This window comes from Monodelphis domestica, chromosome 8 (assembly GCF_027887165.1).
Source record: "Monodelphis domestica isolate mMonDom1 chromosome 8, mMonDom1.pri, whole genome shotgun sequence".
Classification (NCBI taxonomy): domain Eukaryota; kingdom Metazoa; phylum Chordata; class Mammalia; order Didelphimorphia; family Didelphidae; genus Monodelphis; species Monodelphis domestica.
The window spans coordinates 93,572,633-93,589,324 of record NC_077234.1 but is presented as its reverse complement, the minus strand read 5'-3'; the positions used below and the strand labels follow the sequence as shown (position 1 = coordinate 93,589,324).

The 16,692-nt window shown below is 36.8% G+C and overlaps 1 protein-coding gene across 10 annotated transcripts in view; it reads left to right on the top strand.

Moving 5' to 3' along the window:
• The window catches only part of CBY2 (chibby family member 2), a 34,761-nt gene that overhangs the window by 15,135 nt on the left and 2,934 nt on the right, over positions 1 to 16,692 (top strand). For 4 of the 10 annotated variants that reach the window (XM_007501575.3, XM_007501576.3, XM_007501580.3 and 1 more), the window contains one exon: positions 5,771 to 5,893. The exons of 2 other annotated variants lie outside the window; for them this stretch is intronic. In XM_007501575.3, coding sequence (XP_007501637.1) covers positions 5,771 to 5,893 — 123 coding nt within the window. Of the gene's footprint in view, positions 1 to 5,770; positions 5,894 to 12,743; positions 12,826 to 16,692 lie in introns of all 10 variants that reach the window. 4 more of the 10 variants (XM_056807356.1, XM_056807357.1, XM_007501579.3 and 1 more) reach the window with 1 other exon arrangement.

The following is a 16,692-nucleotide window of genomic DNA, read 5'->3' as shown; positions in this document are numbered from 1 at the left end:
GCACATTCATCAATTTCATCTAAGCTATTGATTTTATTGGCATATTATTAGGGATAATAATTTTGGATAATTTTCTTTATTTCATCTTCATTTATAGTGAATTCTTTTTCTCCCCTTTTGATATTGGCAATTTGATTTTCCTTCCTTTTTAAAAATCAGATTAGTTGATTATCTTATTTTTTAAAAGGGAAAAGGAAGGAATTCACATATTTTAAGTACCTACTATGGTCTAGACATTGTTCTACTATTTTCTCAGTTAATCCTTATAACAACCCTGTGAAATAGATGCTATTATTATCCCCATTGTAGAGCTGAGGAAACTGAGGTGACAATAGCTAAAGTACTTAGCCACAGTCACGCAGCTAGTAACTGTCTGAGGCTGGATTTGATCTCACAGTCCTGATTCCTGGTCCTGAATTGTATCCATAGCTCATTATTTATCTATTGAATAGTATCTCTGGGGGTGGAGCCAAGATGATGACTTAGTAAATAGTAAAAGTTGGAATACTTTCTATAGTAGCTCTGGATTTTTTGTTGTTAATCTCTTCTTTGGTTTTCAAAATTTCTGCTTTTGTGTTAAGTTTTTTGGGGGGGTTGCTTTTTTAATGTTTTTTTTTTAAGTTGCATTCTCAGTTCATTAATTTGTTTTTTCTCTTTTATTGATGAAAATATTTAGCTGTAGAAAATTTCTTCTAAGTATTCCTTTGGTTGAATCCAAGATTTTTATAAGTTGTCTCATTGTTGCATTTTTTTTTTGAGCCTGTGAGTTCCTATGTCCGGAAGAATGGGGGCCAGTAATGAATTTGATTCCATTATTTGTGAACATAGGAACTTTGACCTTTGTAATTGGAATCTGAACCAATTTAAATCTTACAAACCTGACCTGGTCTCATTCACCCTTGATTAGGCACACTAGTGGCTCTCAACTTCCCTGGGACTTAACTTATCGATGCCTGATTTAGTCCAGAAACCTGATCAGCTTGGTCATTGCAACTCAGAACTTACAAATTCAAAAGATCTCCATAAATGTGTGTCACTAGTCCTGGCTGTGTTTCCTTTATGAATTATCTTGCTTCTGTGGTTTGTTTGTTGGCTCACCATTTTTTAGAACTAAAATAGTCACTATTGGCAGGTAGGTGATGCAGTGAGTGTATAGAGTCACAAAAAAAAATTTCCAATTTTGGAGGGTGGATCGTGAAGGAGGGATTAATAAACACACACCCATGATCAAAATCTGGGCAAGGGGAAGAGGACAGTAGAGCAGACATAGACTTTTTACTAATGCTGTGCACTCTTTCTCACCTCCTTTTTTTTGTAAAGAGGGAGGAGAAGAAATAGTATAATAGTGTGAGGATATAAAGAAAATACACAGTGGGCAGCTTGGTGGCTCAGTGAATAGACTCCCTGTGCCTGGAGTCAGGAAAACTCATCTTTCTGAGTTCAAATATGGTCTCACACATTTACTAGCTGTGTGATCCTGGGTACTTAAATCACTTAAACTTTGTTTGCCCCAATTTCCTCATCTGTAAAATGAGTTAGAGAAGGAAATGGTAAATCATTTCAGTATCTTTGCCAAGAAAAACCCAAACTGGGTCACAGAGTTGGACTGAACAAATAACAAAGTAGTCTCTAATTTTTAAACCTTTCTTTACCTTTTTAAAAATATAATTTTCATTTCATTTTGATCAGTAAAGGTAAACAAATGTTTACTAGCTCTGCTTTTCTACATTGATTTGTGAATTTTTTGTCTCCTAATACTTGGCCAATTTTTGTATAGATGCCTTATAGAACTTGAGAAATATCTGTCCCTATTTCCACTGAGTATCATCAAAACTCTTATCGCATCTAGATTTTCTAAAATTCTAGTCATTTGTAGTTACTTTTTGATTTATCTTTTTGTTAGATTTGTCTAAGTCCAAAAGAGGTACACTGAGATCCCTAATTGTTAAAGTTTTACTATTACTCTTTTTAAATAGATTAAATTTTCTTTTAAATACTTATATCAGAGTTCTTAATCTTTGGGGGGAGTCATTAAACCTTAGGCATTCTTGTGAATCTTATGCTCCTCTTCTCAGAATGATGCTGTTAAATGATAAAAAATAAAATACAAAGATTGAAAAGGAAACCAATTGAAAGACATATATGTGTGTGCATGGGTACATGTATACGTGTGTGTATGACAGGTTCATAGACTCCAAGGTAAAAACCCTTGATGATGCTAACATATTATGTTATATATATATATACACATATATATCATATTATAGTGCTAACATATTATATATTGAAATTCCTTCAGTGCCTATAAGCATAATGCAGTTTTCCTGTTTCTCTCAATCATGTCCATTTTTTATGGCTACCTTATCTGAGATGAGTATTGCTATTCCTACTTTTATGAGTTCAGCTGAAACATAATAAATTCTGCTCTAGACCTTTAGTTTAATTCTGTATGTTTGTGTTTTAAATATATTTCCTATAAACAACATATTGTTGAATTTTGCATGCTAATCCTTTCTGCAATCCCTTTATATTTTATTGATGAATTCATCCCAGTCATGTTAATGGGTATGATTGTTAATTATATATTTTTGTTGTTGATCAGCCATTTTGGTCACACCCAACCCTTCATGAGCCCATTTGAGGTTTTCTGGAGTAGTTTTCCATTTCCTTATCCAGCTCATTTAACAGATGAGCAGCTTAGGTAAATAGAATTAAATGACTTGCCTAGTTAGTAAGTGCCTGAAGCCAGATTTGAACTCAGGAAGATAATTTTTAAAATATTTTAAAATATCCTCATATTGTTTTCTTTCCCTGTTTGAACCTCCCTCTTTACAAAGAAGACAGTAAGAAAAAGTATGCCCAACTTTAGTGAGACCACTTACATATCTGCTCTACTGTACTTTTTTCCTCCTTGCCCAGACTTTGATCTTGGGGTTTTTATTCTTTCTTTTTAACTCCCCTTCATGATCCAGCCTCCAAAATTGGAGCTTGTTTTGCTTATGATTAATCCTTCCCTAATCCCACCTTTCCTCTTTCTTCCTCCCTTGTTCTTGCTTGTTTCCCTGTTGAATTTAATGTTCTTCCAAATTAAACTTGTGTGTTTGTAACCCTCTTTTGTTCAGTTAATATGAAATTGAAGTTCATGCAACTTAGTTTTCCCTGATTCCTTCCTTCAAGTCTTTTCCACGTCAAAATTATTTAAAATTTAAATTATGCCTTTTGCCTGCTTTCTTCCTTTGGTTCTACCTTTCTCCTCTCCCTTTTCCTCATTTATTTTCATTGAAGAACAACAAATTTAGCCCCTGCTTATATTATTTAAATTTCTAGAGGACTCTTAAAGACATTAGGGATTTGTGGGGATGTTGGGTTTTTTCCCCTCTCTACTGGAATGTAAACACTTCCTCACTGTGTAATGCCTTCCAGTTGCTGCAATGTATTTACCTGTTTCTCTTGACTTCTATGCTTGTATTTCAAAGATTCTATTCACTTTTTATCCTGAATTTCTGGAAGTGCTCTTATTTGATTAGATACCCATTTGCCATATACTCAGTTTTGTTGGGTAAGTTATTCTTGGTTACAAGCTTTTCTTATTTGCATTTTGGAATATCATATTCTAATTTCTCCTGTCTTTTATAGTGGCATTTGGTGAGTTGTATGTAATCCTGATTATGGTTTCTTGGCACTTAAGCTCTTCTTTTTCTGGTAGTACCTTTTGGGTTTTGATTATGATATTTCTGAGAATTTTCATTTTAGGGCTTCTTTCAGAAGGTAGCTAGTGGACTCGGTTTTTCACTTTAACCTAGGATTTAAAAAATATCCAGGGGATTTCATTTATGATTAAAAAAAAAATACAGTATCCAGGCTTATTTTTTGGTTATGGCTTTCGGGTAGTTTGATGAATCTTAGATGATCTCTCCTTGACTTGTTTTCTTAACTATTTTAAATAAGATCTCTTTTACCCTTCTTTCAGTGTTTTGATTTTGTTCTTGCATTTCTTATTATCTTATGGAATTACTGATTTCTGTTTGGTCCATTTTAATTTTCAGATATCCTATTACTTGGATAAGATTTTGCATATCCTATACTAAGCTACTTATTTCTCTAATCCTTCCCTTTAGATCTCTTGTTTCATTTATAATCTTTTTAAACCTAATTTGTTTGATCTCTTCCACGAATCCTAATAGACATTGTGGCCAATCCATATCTTTATCTGAAACCCTGGCATAGTGGCTGTAGAGATACTCTTTTCTTTTAGTTTTGGTGCCCTTAGATGTATTAACTTTCTTTATCATTAATATCTTCTTTTTTTCATATTCCAACTTTACTTCTTGATTTGAGGCTTTTTGTCAAGCACAGGCTCCAACCATTCCTGTACTCAAAAATGGGATAATGCATTAGCCTTTCATTGCTGTTGGCCCTGTTGCTGATCCTTCCTTCTGCTGATGTCTGCTTATACATAAAGTGCTGGCAGATCCTTGGCTTTACCATACACTTTGGATACAGAAATGTACTATGCTCTTTTAGATCATTAGAAACAGTTCATAACAGATTGCCACACATTTTCAGAGCCTTTAGGGTATGTGGACTGGCTGTTGCCTTCTTTGTAGGAGCTTTGCCAACCTCTGTTCTCCACCTGGAGGACCAGAGCTCTGTGGGTGTGCTTACCTGCCCAGGGACTTGATGGAACATTCCATTTTTTTCTGGTCCCTCCAGGGGTTATTGTATAGAGCACTCTGAGACTTGTGTAATACTTCCTAGCTTATACTTGCCCTAGACCCCTCTTACAGTCAAGGCTCCATAGTCATTGTCAAGGGGAGTTATCACTGTGGAGAAGAGGTTTACTTTCATTGCCACCATCAGCACCAACTTTAAGTAAAAGTCCAAGAGACCAAGGAGTGACAGCATCCCCCACCCAGACCCATGATGGTGAACCTATGGCACATGTGCCAAAGATGGCATGTAGAGCCCTCTCTGTGGGCACTCTTGCTGTCTCCCATCAGAGTTAGTTAATAGAAAGGCAGAGGGACTCAGGTGAAGCTGCATACTTCCCTCTTTCCACCACACCTCCCCATCCCTCTGCCCAGCAGCCCAATGAAAGCGCTTCCTCCCTCCCCTGAATGGAGTGCCTGGGCCACTACCTCCCTTTCTCCCACCCCTGTCTGGGGTAAGGTGGTTGGAGCAGGGGTCACTTTGGCCTGGGATGGGGGTGGGGGCAGGGCAGCACAGCACAGCACCTGGTGTCTAAAATGTTCTAAAAGGTTTGCCATCACTGCCCCAGATTATCAGTCTGATTCCAGCTCTGCCCAAGAGCTATCATTCCAAGAAACTACTGTTTTGGAAATATGAACTGACAACTTCATCTATGAGGGCTGAAGTCCCTAACTCCTGAGCAGCTATAGCTACTCATATCAGGAAGAAAAAATGGTGCTATCAAGTAGTTCAACAACAGAAACACATATAATTAGTAAAAATGACATTAAGTAGAAAGGACATTAAGAGAGATGCATTAACACCTGCTTTGCAGCTACATAATGAATGCAAAAACCTCTTCCATGTACTATCTCCCATTAGAATATAATCTCCTTGAGAGCAGGACTCATCTTCCTTTTGCCACTTGTATCCCTAGTTTTTAGTCAGCACTTAATAAATGTTTTTTCATTCATTCATTCATTCATTCATTCATTCACTCACTCACTCATTCATTCATTCATCACAGGATTTAAAGCTGATGGGGGCTTTTATATCTAATTCACCACCACCTCCTTTACAGGTGAGGGAAACTGTGGACCTGAGAAGAAGGGAGATTTGTCTTTCAGCTCAAAGACTAATTCTTATGACCATTAATGGGTTTCCATCCCCTGCTTATGCTGCCTTCCCCCCAAAAAACCCTAAGGTAATTATTTCCCAATAGAGTGTAACGTCCTTGAAATCAGAGACTTTAATTTATGCCTTTGTGTCTTTAGTGTCTAGTACATAGTACATATATGTAGTACGTAGTGCTTAATAAATATTTGTTGATTGACAATTGGTCACATAAAGTCAAATAGCCAGCAAATACAGTGCTGGGAGCCAAAACCAGGGATGCCTTAATCACTACATGGTTTCATCTTGGAGTAGTAGGAGGAAGAGAAAGAGAGATTAAAATGAAGAGTAATGTAATACTAAGTATTGATTCCAAGACAAAAGAGAGATAAAGGCTAGGCAACTGAGGTTAAGCACCTTGGCCAGGATCATACAGCTAGGAAACATCTGATGCCAGATTTGAATGACCTCCCATCTTCAAGCCTGCCTCTCTATCCTCTGTGCCACCTATCAGCCTCCAAAAGTTTGGTATCTTTATTGAAAAGGTAAGGGGGCATCTCCATAAAATCTTCATAAGAAAGCATTTATAGAGCATCGATTGATCACTGTGTGCCTCACAGATGAGAAAAGAACATTATAAATTGCTTCCCTTGAGGAATTATCCATAGTAGAGGACCCCAAAATGAGTGGAGCTTAGATGTAGAGAGAAGGTTAATTGAGGTCAGGATCACAGTGCTGTGGCTGTAGTCTTTTGGGTTACAGTTACAGAAGTGACTAAAGCACTTGCTATTTTGAATGTTGTCTATAAAATCATAGAGTCTAGAGATTTAGAGCTAGAAGGTACCACCGAAACATTTTTAATACTGCTTTAAATCCTTTAGTCATTTTTCTCTCTACCTTTTAACTTGGGTCCACATCCCTCACTTATATAAGAATATATATTTATATAGGCAGATCACCTATTTATCTTTTTTGTTAATTTTTTGCTTTATAACATATTTCCATGTTCACCATGCCATGACAGAAGATACATATCATATACAATAAAAAAAAACTTGTGAAAAATGGTGTACTTTGATCTGCAATGAGACTCTAACAGTTCCTTCTTTGGCTGAGTAGAATTTTTCATCAATGAGTCCCTTGTGCAAGTCTTAGAAACTTGCTTTGCTGATAATAGTTTAGTCCTTCACAGTTGATCAACTTACAATATTTCTATTGCTTTTCTCCTGGTTCTGCTCACTTCATTTTGCATCAGTTCATGTAAGTCTTTCCAGATTTTTTTTAACTAATCCTGCTCATCATTTCTTATGGTGCAAAGTATTTTATTACAACCACATATCACACATTGTTCAGCCATTCCCCAATTTATGAATATTCCCTCAGTTTCCAATTCTTTGCCACTACAAAAAGAGCTGCTAAAATTATTTTTGTACAACTAGGTCCTTTTCCCCCATCTCTGATCTCTGGGATATAGACCTAGTCATGGTATTGCTGGGTCAAAAGATGTACATAGTTTTATAGTTTCATATTGCTCGCTAGAATGGTTGTATCAGTTCACAGTTCCACCAATAGTGCATTAGTGAGTGTCCTGATTTTCTCACATCCTCTCCAATATTTTTCATTTTCCTTTTTGGTCATATTAGCCAATCTGATAGATGTGAGGTAGTATCTCTCAGTTGTGTTAATTTATATTTCTCTAATCAATAATAATTTAGAGCATTGTTAAATAACACTAGAGATATTTTAAATTTCTTCATCTAAGAACTGCCTGTTCATATTTTTTGATCATTTATCAATTGGGGAATACTTTCTATTCTTACTAATTTGAGTCAGTTCTCTATAAAATTGATAAATGAGGTCTTTGTCAAAGATGCTTGTTATAAAAATTTCTTCTCAATTTATTGTTTACCTTCTAATTTTGGTTGCATTGGATTTGTTTGTGCAAGCCTTTTTAATTTAATGTAATCAAAATTATTCATTTTATTTTTGGTTATGTTCTCTATATCTTGTTTGATTATAAATTCTTCCCTTATCCATATGCCTAACAGATGAACTTTTCTGTGTTCCCCTAATTTGTTTATGGTTTCACCCATTATTTCTAAATCAAGTATCCATTTTGATGTTATCTTGGTATATGGTGTAAGATGTTGGTCTATGCCTAGTTTCTGCCAGATTGTTTTCCAGTTTTCCTAGCAGTTTTTGTCCAATAGGGAGTTTTTTCCCCCAGTAGCTTGGATATTTGGATTTATCAAGCACTATGTTACTATGATCATTAACTACTGTGTGTTGATTACCTAACCTATTCTACTGATCCACAACTCTATTTCTTAGCCAGTACCAGATTGTTTTGATGGTTACTGCTTTGTAATATAGTTTGAGATCTGGTATGATTAGGTCTCCTTCCTTCATATTTTTTTTCATTAATTCCCTTGATATTCTTGACCTTTTGTTCTTCCAGATAAATTGTTATTATTTTTTCTAATCCTAGGAACTATCTATTTATCTTACATATAAGAGAACTAAGAACTCCACTACACAGTGGCTACTTACCACCTCCTGGATCAAACATGAAATCCTCTGGCATTCAAAGCCATTCATAACATAGAACCTCCAAACCTACCCTAGAACCTTCTTTTAAGTCTTTTCACATTGTATACCCCTTTCTCCTGTGTACTTTTATCTCTTTGCTGTTTCTCAAACAAGTCATTCACTATCCCAATTTTGAGTATTTTCACTGTCTTTTTTTCAATGCCTGGAATGCTCTCTCTTATCATCTCTGCCTTCCAGCATTTCTGACTTTCTTAAATCTCAACTAAAGCCCCACTTCCCTAAAGTCTTTTCCCATCTCTCTTAATTCTATTGCCTTTTGTGGATTATCTCTTCTTTACCCTATTTATATTTGTACAGAGTTGTCTGCCTATGTTTTCCCCATTAACTAATGAGCCCCCCAAGGACAAGAACTGGTTTTCGTATTCCCAGAGTTTAGTACGGTGCCTGGCACATAATAGAAACTTAATAAATGCTTATTAATTGACCGATCAGAGGTAAGTGACTTCCTTAAGGTCGTATAGTTAGTTGTCTAAGTAGGACTGTTATCCAACATTCCCTACTCACAGTCTAGTGCTCTTTTCTTACTAAATGTCAAATTGTTATTTAGTATTCCACTGTGAAGGGGGAACTTGGGAATAGATTTGGACACCAACCTTTGCTTTTGTTTTGTTTTGTTAAGCAACAAAGTGATTGCTTTCATGGTGATAACAATTACAATTCATCAGTCACCTTTGTTGCCTTTGGTCTAAATACTTTGAATTCTATCCCTCTTGTGAGCTTACTTGTGAGGAAATTCCCTCAACTAGTTCAGGTCTGCAACTAAACTACATTTTATAGTCGCTATCTGCTATACTGAGAGATTAAATAACTTACCATACATCTAAGTGTGTTCCATAGGTATAATTTAAACCCTGGTATTTCTGACTCTTGTGATTTCCCCCACTATTCCATGGTAGCTTCTTAGTCTGTGGAGTAATCTTTTAATCTTAGGTACTAGAAAAGAGCCTGGAAGCCACAGTTATTTAATGCTCTCCTCCATTCCCATATATGCTGAGCAATTACCCACATGTATGGAGCCCTGTGGCTTGTTATGGCCCATGAACATCCTATTATCTACACTTAGCAGGTGGGTAGAAGCCTTTATTATTTATATGATCAGATACTGTGCTAAACAATCTCCAAATGTTATCTCATTATCCTCACAACCCTGGAAGGTCGGTGTTACTATTATCCCCATTTTACAGTTAAGGACACTGAGGCAGGCAAAGGTTCAGGGATTTGCTCAGGGTTATACAGCTAGTTAAGTGTCTGAGTCTGAGTCCAGATTCAAACTGAGATCTTCCTTACTCCAGACCCTGAGCTCTATCCACTGCACCACCTATCTGTTGTCCTTAGACAGCATCACCTGTCATGAGTACCATCCTCCAAACCATATAAGTTTGATACAACCGCTCAGAATTCCCGTTAGTCCCAATACAAGGAGGTGCACGTTTCCCTGGGCCAGAGCTGGTACCGGCTTCTAAAACATTTTGCTGTTGTGATATACCATACTTGGAAAGAGTTGGCTCAGCCGACTCAAGCTGTACCTGATTTGGAGGTAGCTATTACCAGTGCAACAAACAGGGAAACTCATTTGGATTTTGCTCCCCATTTGCCTTGGTCAAGTCTCCTAATCTCCCCCCCCCCCCATATCCCCAATCCCATCCCCTCTCCCAGCAAGGAAAATGCTTTTTGGTGGAGCTGACCTAAAACATACTCTCATCACTGCAAATCTAGTGTGCATCTCGCTGATTGCAAAGCTTGAAAAGCATGAAGGCTGAGTTTATTTGAAGTAAATAAGATGTTGATTGCAGAATACCCTTTTTACCCTTGCTATTTGGAAGATTAAGCCTGTCGTTGGAAAGTTAATGACATACTTTCATTGCAAAGTTAATGGTATAAAACAGCACTTTCTATTTATCTAGCACCTTTATTCCTCAATGATCCTAGAGAGCTTTATATACCATGAAGTACACACACACACACACACACACACACACACACACACGCACACACACACACGCACACACACACGCACACGCACACGCACTTCTACAGAGTAAAACCTCACTAAGATTTTTGGTACAACCTACAAACGTGTATATTTATGAGTGTGCGGTAGGTATGTGAAAATCATGGATACGAACTCAGTTCACATCTTCTCTGTCTTTACAATTGTGGAAGTAGCACAAGGACAAGGAATTGAACTTATGGAAAGCACTACACTATATCTAGATGATGAACTATACTAGTGATCTTTATTTAGCTGCATCATAGCAATTGCATTCTCCTGTCTGCATCCTGGTCCACCTGCTCTATACTCTTTCGAATACCTCTCAAAATCCTTTTGTCATTTAAATCCACTCCTCTTAACTTATCCCTCCCCTATCTCTTCCCTGAGTATAACTCCTGTGTTTCTAGGATTCTGCAGTTTATTAAAGGGTTTCCTTGTGATAATCCTGTGAGCTAGGTAAGGTAAATATCTTTATTTTAAAGAAAGATGGAAAATCTGATGCTCAGAGATATTAAGCTATTCATGTAAGCTTATAGTGCACCATGCTTGGAATCAAGAACTGAATTCAAATCCTGCTTCACTAGCTATCTGACTGTGGGTAAGTTAATTAACTTCTTGCAGTCTCAGTTTTGTTATCTGTAAAATGGGAATAATAGATAATATTTATATAACTCTTTTAAAGTTTACAAAACACTTTATATATACATTAGCACAACACTGGGAAAACAGATAACATTTTACAGATAAATAAACTAAGGCAGAAAAAAGTCAAGTGACTTTTCCTAGAGTCACACAGCTAGTGTGGTAGAGAGGTAGAGCTGACACCACTTCTGCTGGTTTTGTGGCCTGAGTAGGTCTGCTCTGGGTTTGAAGTTTCTTATCTTAGGCCTCTTTAGGGCTGATCTTGAGCGGTTCCTTTTCTGCTGTTTCATTGCCTCAGACAATTTGGAAACAAATAGGGCTGTATGTGTGTGTTCTGCAAGCTCCCCTTGATGCAGCAAAACTGGACTACTCTCTGCTCTCACCCCAGTGAGACATGTCTCTCTTGCTTTCCTCTATTAAGTCACTTTATTTTCTATTTTGTTTGTGGAGGATTTAGACAAGCTAAACATTCCTTACCCCACTCTCTTAGCTTCCCAACATGCATCACATCTGATATTCAGGTTTTTTTGATCTGTGTTCTTAGAGATTTATAATCCTGAAGTTGTGTCTATACATCCTGCTTTCCAGATAAATGTTTTTGTTGCTCATATAGAGATCATGTTTTCTTTAATATTACTACTTTATATTTTTTTCTTCCAAACTCTTCTTCACTTCTGTGTATTTGCAGTCCAAATCAATTATTCTCTCTCTTGTTTCTTTTTAAGGTTTGTTACCATGAATTCAAATTTTTCTCTTATGCTAATTATTTCTGCTCTATAAGTCATAAATGCTGCTTTTACAATTCATATTTCTTTTTAAAAATATTTGGGAACATTCTTTTTTGGTTTCAATGCTTTCTTTGGAATCCAGGGTCCTTTACCTCATCAATTGTTGATTCATTTCCTTTTGAGAAAGAGTCAGGTAGATTGTGCAGCACCACTTGAGAGTCAGGATAGATCTTGAGCTCAACTCCCATCTCAGATAATTATAAGCTGTGTAATCCTGAGCAAGTCACTTAACCTTTAACTGCCTCTATATCTTCAACTGTAAAATTGGGACAATAAAAGCATCTACAACACAGGGTCATGGTGAGAGGATAAAATGAATACTTACATATAAAATGCCTTGGCATAGTGCCTGGTACATAGTAGGCATTGAATAAATGTTTGTATCAATTCCTTCCTTTTGTACTTTCTTCCTATTACTTAAAATATTTGTTGATAGATTTTTGGACTCATTTAGATGATCTGGAGGTCATATTCTCTTCTGTTAAGAATATCTTCCCTGTAAGTTTATCTGTTTATACTCAGGATCTTTAACCAACTTTTCTTCCTTCCTCCTGAGATGTTTAGTAATTCCCTCCCCTCCCCCCCATCACTAACTTCTGACTCCTTACCCTTTGATGGTAATAGTCCTATGGACTGGATCTCAAAGCTATTTGGGCCTTTTCCCATGTTAGAGAATTTATATTTCACCAGCCTCAGTTCCTGCCCTAAATGAATTTGGGGGATGTAGAACTAACTCCAGCTGAATACCAATTCTCTTTTCCTCAAGTTTAGTAGAATCCCACACCCATTGGCATTTTGCTTCAGTTTCTTCTGATCCTTAATTCTCTCAATGAGAATTGATGTAGCACAAAATATTTCCACACTGCCATCCCAGCCAAAGCAAGCTTCTCTCTTTTTGTTTTCTGCAGCACAAAGAAGAGGAGTCAGGCTGAATTGAGTTCTGTTACAAACAGCAAGTTGCCTGGTACAGCCCTGAAAATGAGGTTGCTGGTGAGGAAGGGAGTGCATTAGAGTTTAGAAATTAGCATTCTCTTCTGTTAATTCATTGGGTTGTTATCTCCTTAGGTTTTTTGATATGTTAGTCTGTGAAGAGAGCCAAAATTGTTTTATCCATTACACATAATTTCTATTTTTTCCATTCATTTTTCTTTATTAATAGAATTTATCTACAAATGTCTCAGGTCCTCTTTCCCTTCCCCACATCATAGAAGGCATCATCTGGGAAACATACATATGCATACATTATATATTTCATGTTTCCATTTTTCAGTTTCATTCTCTGTAGGTAACATGCAGAATTTGTTTTCCAGACATTAAATCTGTAGCTATATATGATGCTCTCTTAGTTCTTCTCATTTCACTGTTCATTATTCCATGTAGTTCAAAGTTAAAAAAATAGCCAGCTCGTCCTTTCTTGTGATGCAATAGTATTTCTGTTTATCAGTTCTTTCTTTGGAGGTGGACATATACAAGCTATTCTTCAAACAATATGTTGCTGTATATAATGTTCTCTTGTGTCTACTTATTCCACTCTTTGTAATTTCATGTCTTTCCATGTTTTCCCAAAATTAACCAACGCATAAGTTCTTATGGTACAATACTTGAAAAAACACGGAAAGATGTACATGAAATTATGTAGAGTGAAATGAGCAGAACCAATAATCTCTTAATTGCAAAATTGAATGGCCTCTTCTCAGTCCTCATCCTTTTTTACTTCTCTGCAATCTTTCACACTATTGACTTCTTCCCCCCCCCCCCACTAGATACTCTCTCCCCTCTGGGTTTTCAAGACTCCTACCTGTCTGATCACTTGTCAGTCTTTTGTGATATACCTTCATTTAAGTCAAGTCCACTCCCTGATTGTCCCCCAAGGTTCCATCACGGACACTTTTTACTCTATTCAATCTAACTTGGTGAACTTATTAGTGCACATGGGTTCAATGATCATTTCAATGCAAACGACTCTCAGATCTATATATCTAACCCTAGTCTGCTGATTTCCAGTCTTATTTTACCAGTGGTGAATCAAACATTTTGAATTAGAGATCCTTACACATTTTCAAAAGAGAATTCATTATCTTTTCTCCAAAACCCTCTTCTGAATTTCTCTATTTTCCTTTTCTTCTAAATTTTCCTGGTTCTGCCGAAGAACCTCCTTCTAGGCATGTAGGGTCACAACTTCAGTATCATCATTGAATCTTTTTTTTTAAACCCTTATCTTCCATCTTACAATCAATAATGTTTATTAGTTCCAAGGCAGAAGAGCGACCAGGGCTAGGCAATGGAAGTTAAGTGACTTGCCCACAGTCACACATCTAGAAAGTGTCTGAGGCCACATTTGAACCCAAGACTTCCCTTCTCTGGGCCTGGCTCTCTATCCATTGAGCCACCAAGTTGTCCCGGCATCATTGACTCTTTGCTTTTACATACCACCTATCCTATATGTCTAATTAGTTGCAGACATTAATTTCATTGTCTAGAACAGCGGTTCTCAACCTCTCAATTTGTAGCAATGAGAAATACATAATTCATATCAGGTATTTACATTCCGAATCATAACTGTAGCAAAATTACAGTTTTGAAGTAGCCACCAAAATAATTTTTTGGTCTGGGGTCACTGCAACATGAGGAACTGTACTGTGGGGTCACGGCATTAGAAAGGTTGAGAACCACTGGTCTAGAAGGCCTTTCATATATGTACTTTTTCCTCCATTTGCACAGTCATATTGCTAGTTCTGACTCTCATCATCTCTCTGCTGGATTATAGGAATGGTTTTGTAATTTGGGCTTTCTGCCAGACAAGTCTCTTCCTCACCCCAAAACACCCTCCCCTCCACTCAGTTATCAAAATGATTTTTCCCAAAGTGTCCATCTGACCGTCACTCTCCCTCCAAAAGGTCAATAAATTCCAATAACTCTCTTTTATCTCTAGGATCAGATGCAAACTATTATATTTAACAGTTAAAGCTCCTCAAAAGCTTGAATCTTCTCTACTTTCAGTCTTCTTATATAGTACTCCCTTTCCTGTATGCTAAAGTCCAGCCATACTGGGCTCCTTGCTCTTCCACACTTAAAACACTCCATCTCCCATCTCTATGACTTTGCCATTTCCATCCCATGGTAGGAATACACTCTTTCTTCATCTATGCCTCTGGAAATCTCTGGTTTCTTTAAAAACTCAACCTCAAGTACTACCTCCTGTAGAAAGTTTTTTTTCTGATTTCCTGCAATAGCAAATACCAACCCTCTGCATACATCCCTCTGCATTTTATGCTTTTTACAAACTTTCACAATAATCCTATGGATTAGAGATATTATACTTCTTCAAGGTAACCATAGCTCGACCTCCTGTGTCTGAGGATTCTGCTTCTTGCACCTAGACCTGAAAAGGACAAATGAAATAAACCAAAATTTCTAAAAAAAATAAAAAGAGGAAGGTGGTAACCCTTACCCTACCACACACATTGTAGTATGTGTCCATGCTGCAGATAAGACCAAGATTCACTACTGGATGCCCCTGAGTGGGAAGAGAAAAGGGAGAAAGAAAGAGGAAGGGGGATGAGAGAGAGAGACAGACAGACAGACAGAAAGACAGAGAGAAAGAGAGACAGAAACAGAGAGACAGAGAGACAGAGACAGAGACAGAGAGGCAGAGACATAGTCTTTACATTCTTTGGATTCAGCTTACTGCCTGATCTGTAGCAGATATTTCATCAATGCTTATTAGTGAATTCAATTCTTTTCTACTTTAAAAAGCATTTAAGTGCCTGCTACATGCAAGGAATATGATGCTAGGCTCTAGAGAAGCAAAGACAAAATCCGCAGTCTTTACCTTCAAAAAACTTACTTTCTACTGAAGAATTCATTTCTATACTATTATGTATAAGGTATTGTGCTAGTAAGTCCTTGTCTCACAAGGAGCTTACAATAATGGGGTGATAGTGGTAGAGAACCACAGTCACTGAGAATTAAAATACAAATTACAGTTAGATTTTTTAGTTTTACCTTTATTTTATTTTAATAACAAATTTACATATACAAATACAAACACATACGCATACAAAGTTATATGATTCATGTTGTCTTCCTACCTTCCTCCCCTTCCTGGAGTTGACAAGTAATTCAATCTGGATTGTGTTGTACATGTATTATCACTCAAAATCTATTTCCATATTATTCATTTTTATAAAACCAAAATCCCAAATAAAGAAGTGACAAATCATGTATACTCCAATAGTCCCTTCTCTAGAGATGGATAACACTCTTTTTCATAAGTTTCTCACAATTGTCCTGTATTATTGTATTGCTGTGAGTAGCAAAGTCTACCATATTGGATTGTCCCACAATATAGCAGTCACCATGTATAATGTTCTCCTGGTTCTGCTTATTTCACTCTGCATCAGTTCATGGAGGTCTTTGCAGTTCTTTCTGAAATCGTCATTCCTTATAGCACAATAATATTCCATCACCAATGTATACCACACTTTGTTCAGCCATTCCCCGATGAAGGACATTTCTTTAGTTTCCAATGCTTTGCTGCTACAAAAAAGAGAAGCTATAAATATTTTTGTACAAACTTGTCATTTCCCATTTCTTTTTATATCTTTTGGATACCTACTTAGTAGTGGTATTATTGGATCAAAGGGTGTGCATTCTTTTATAGCCTTTAGGCATAATTCCAAATTGCCCTTCAGAATGGTCAAATCAATTCACAACTTGAACAGCAATGCATTAGTGTCCTAATTTTGCCATATCCCTTCTAACACTTATTATTTTCCTTTACTGTCATATTGGCCAATCTGATAGGTGTAAGGTGGTAGGTATCTCAGTTATTTTAATTTGCATTGCTCTAATCAA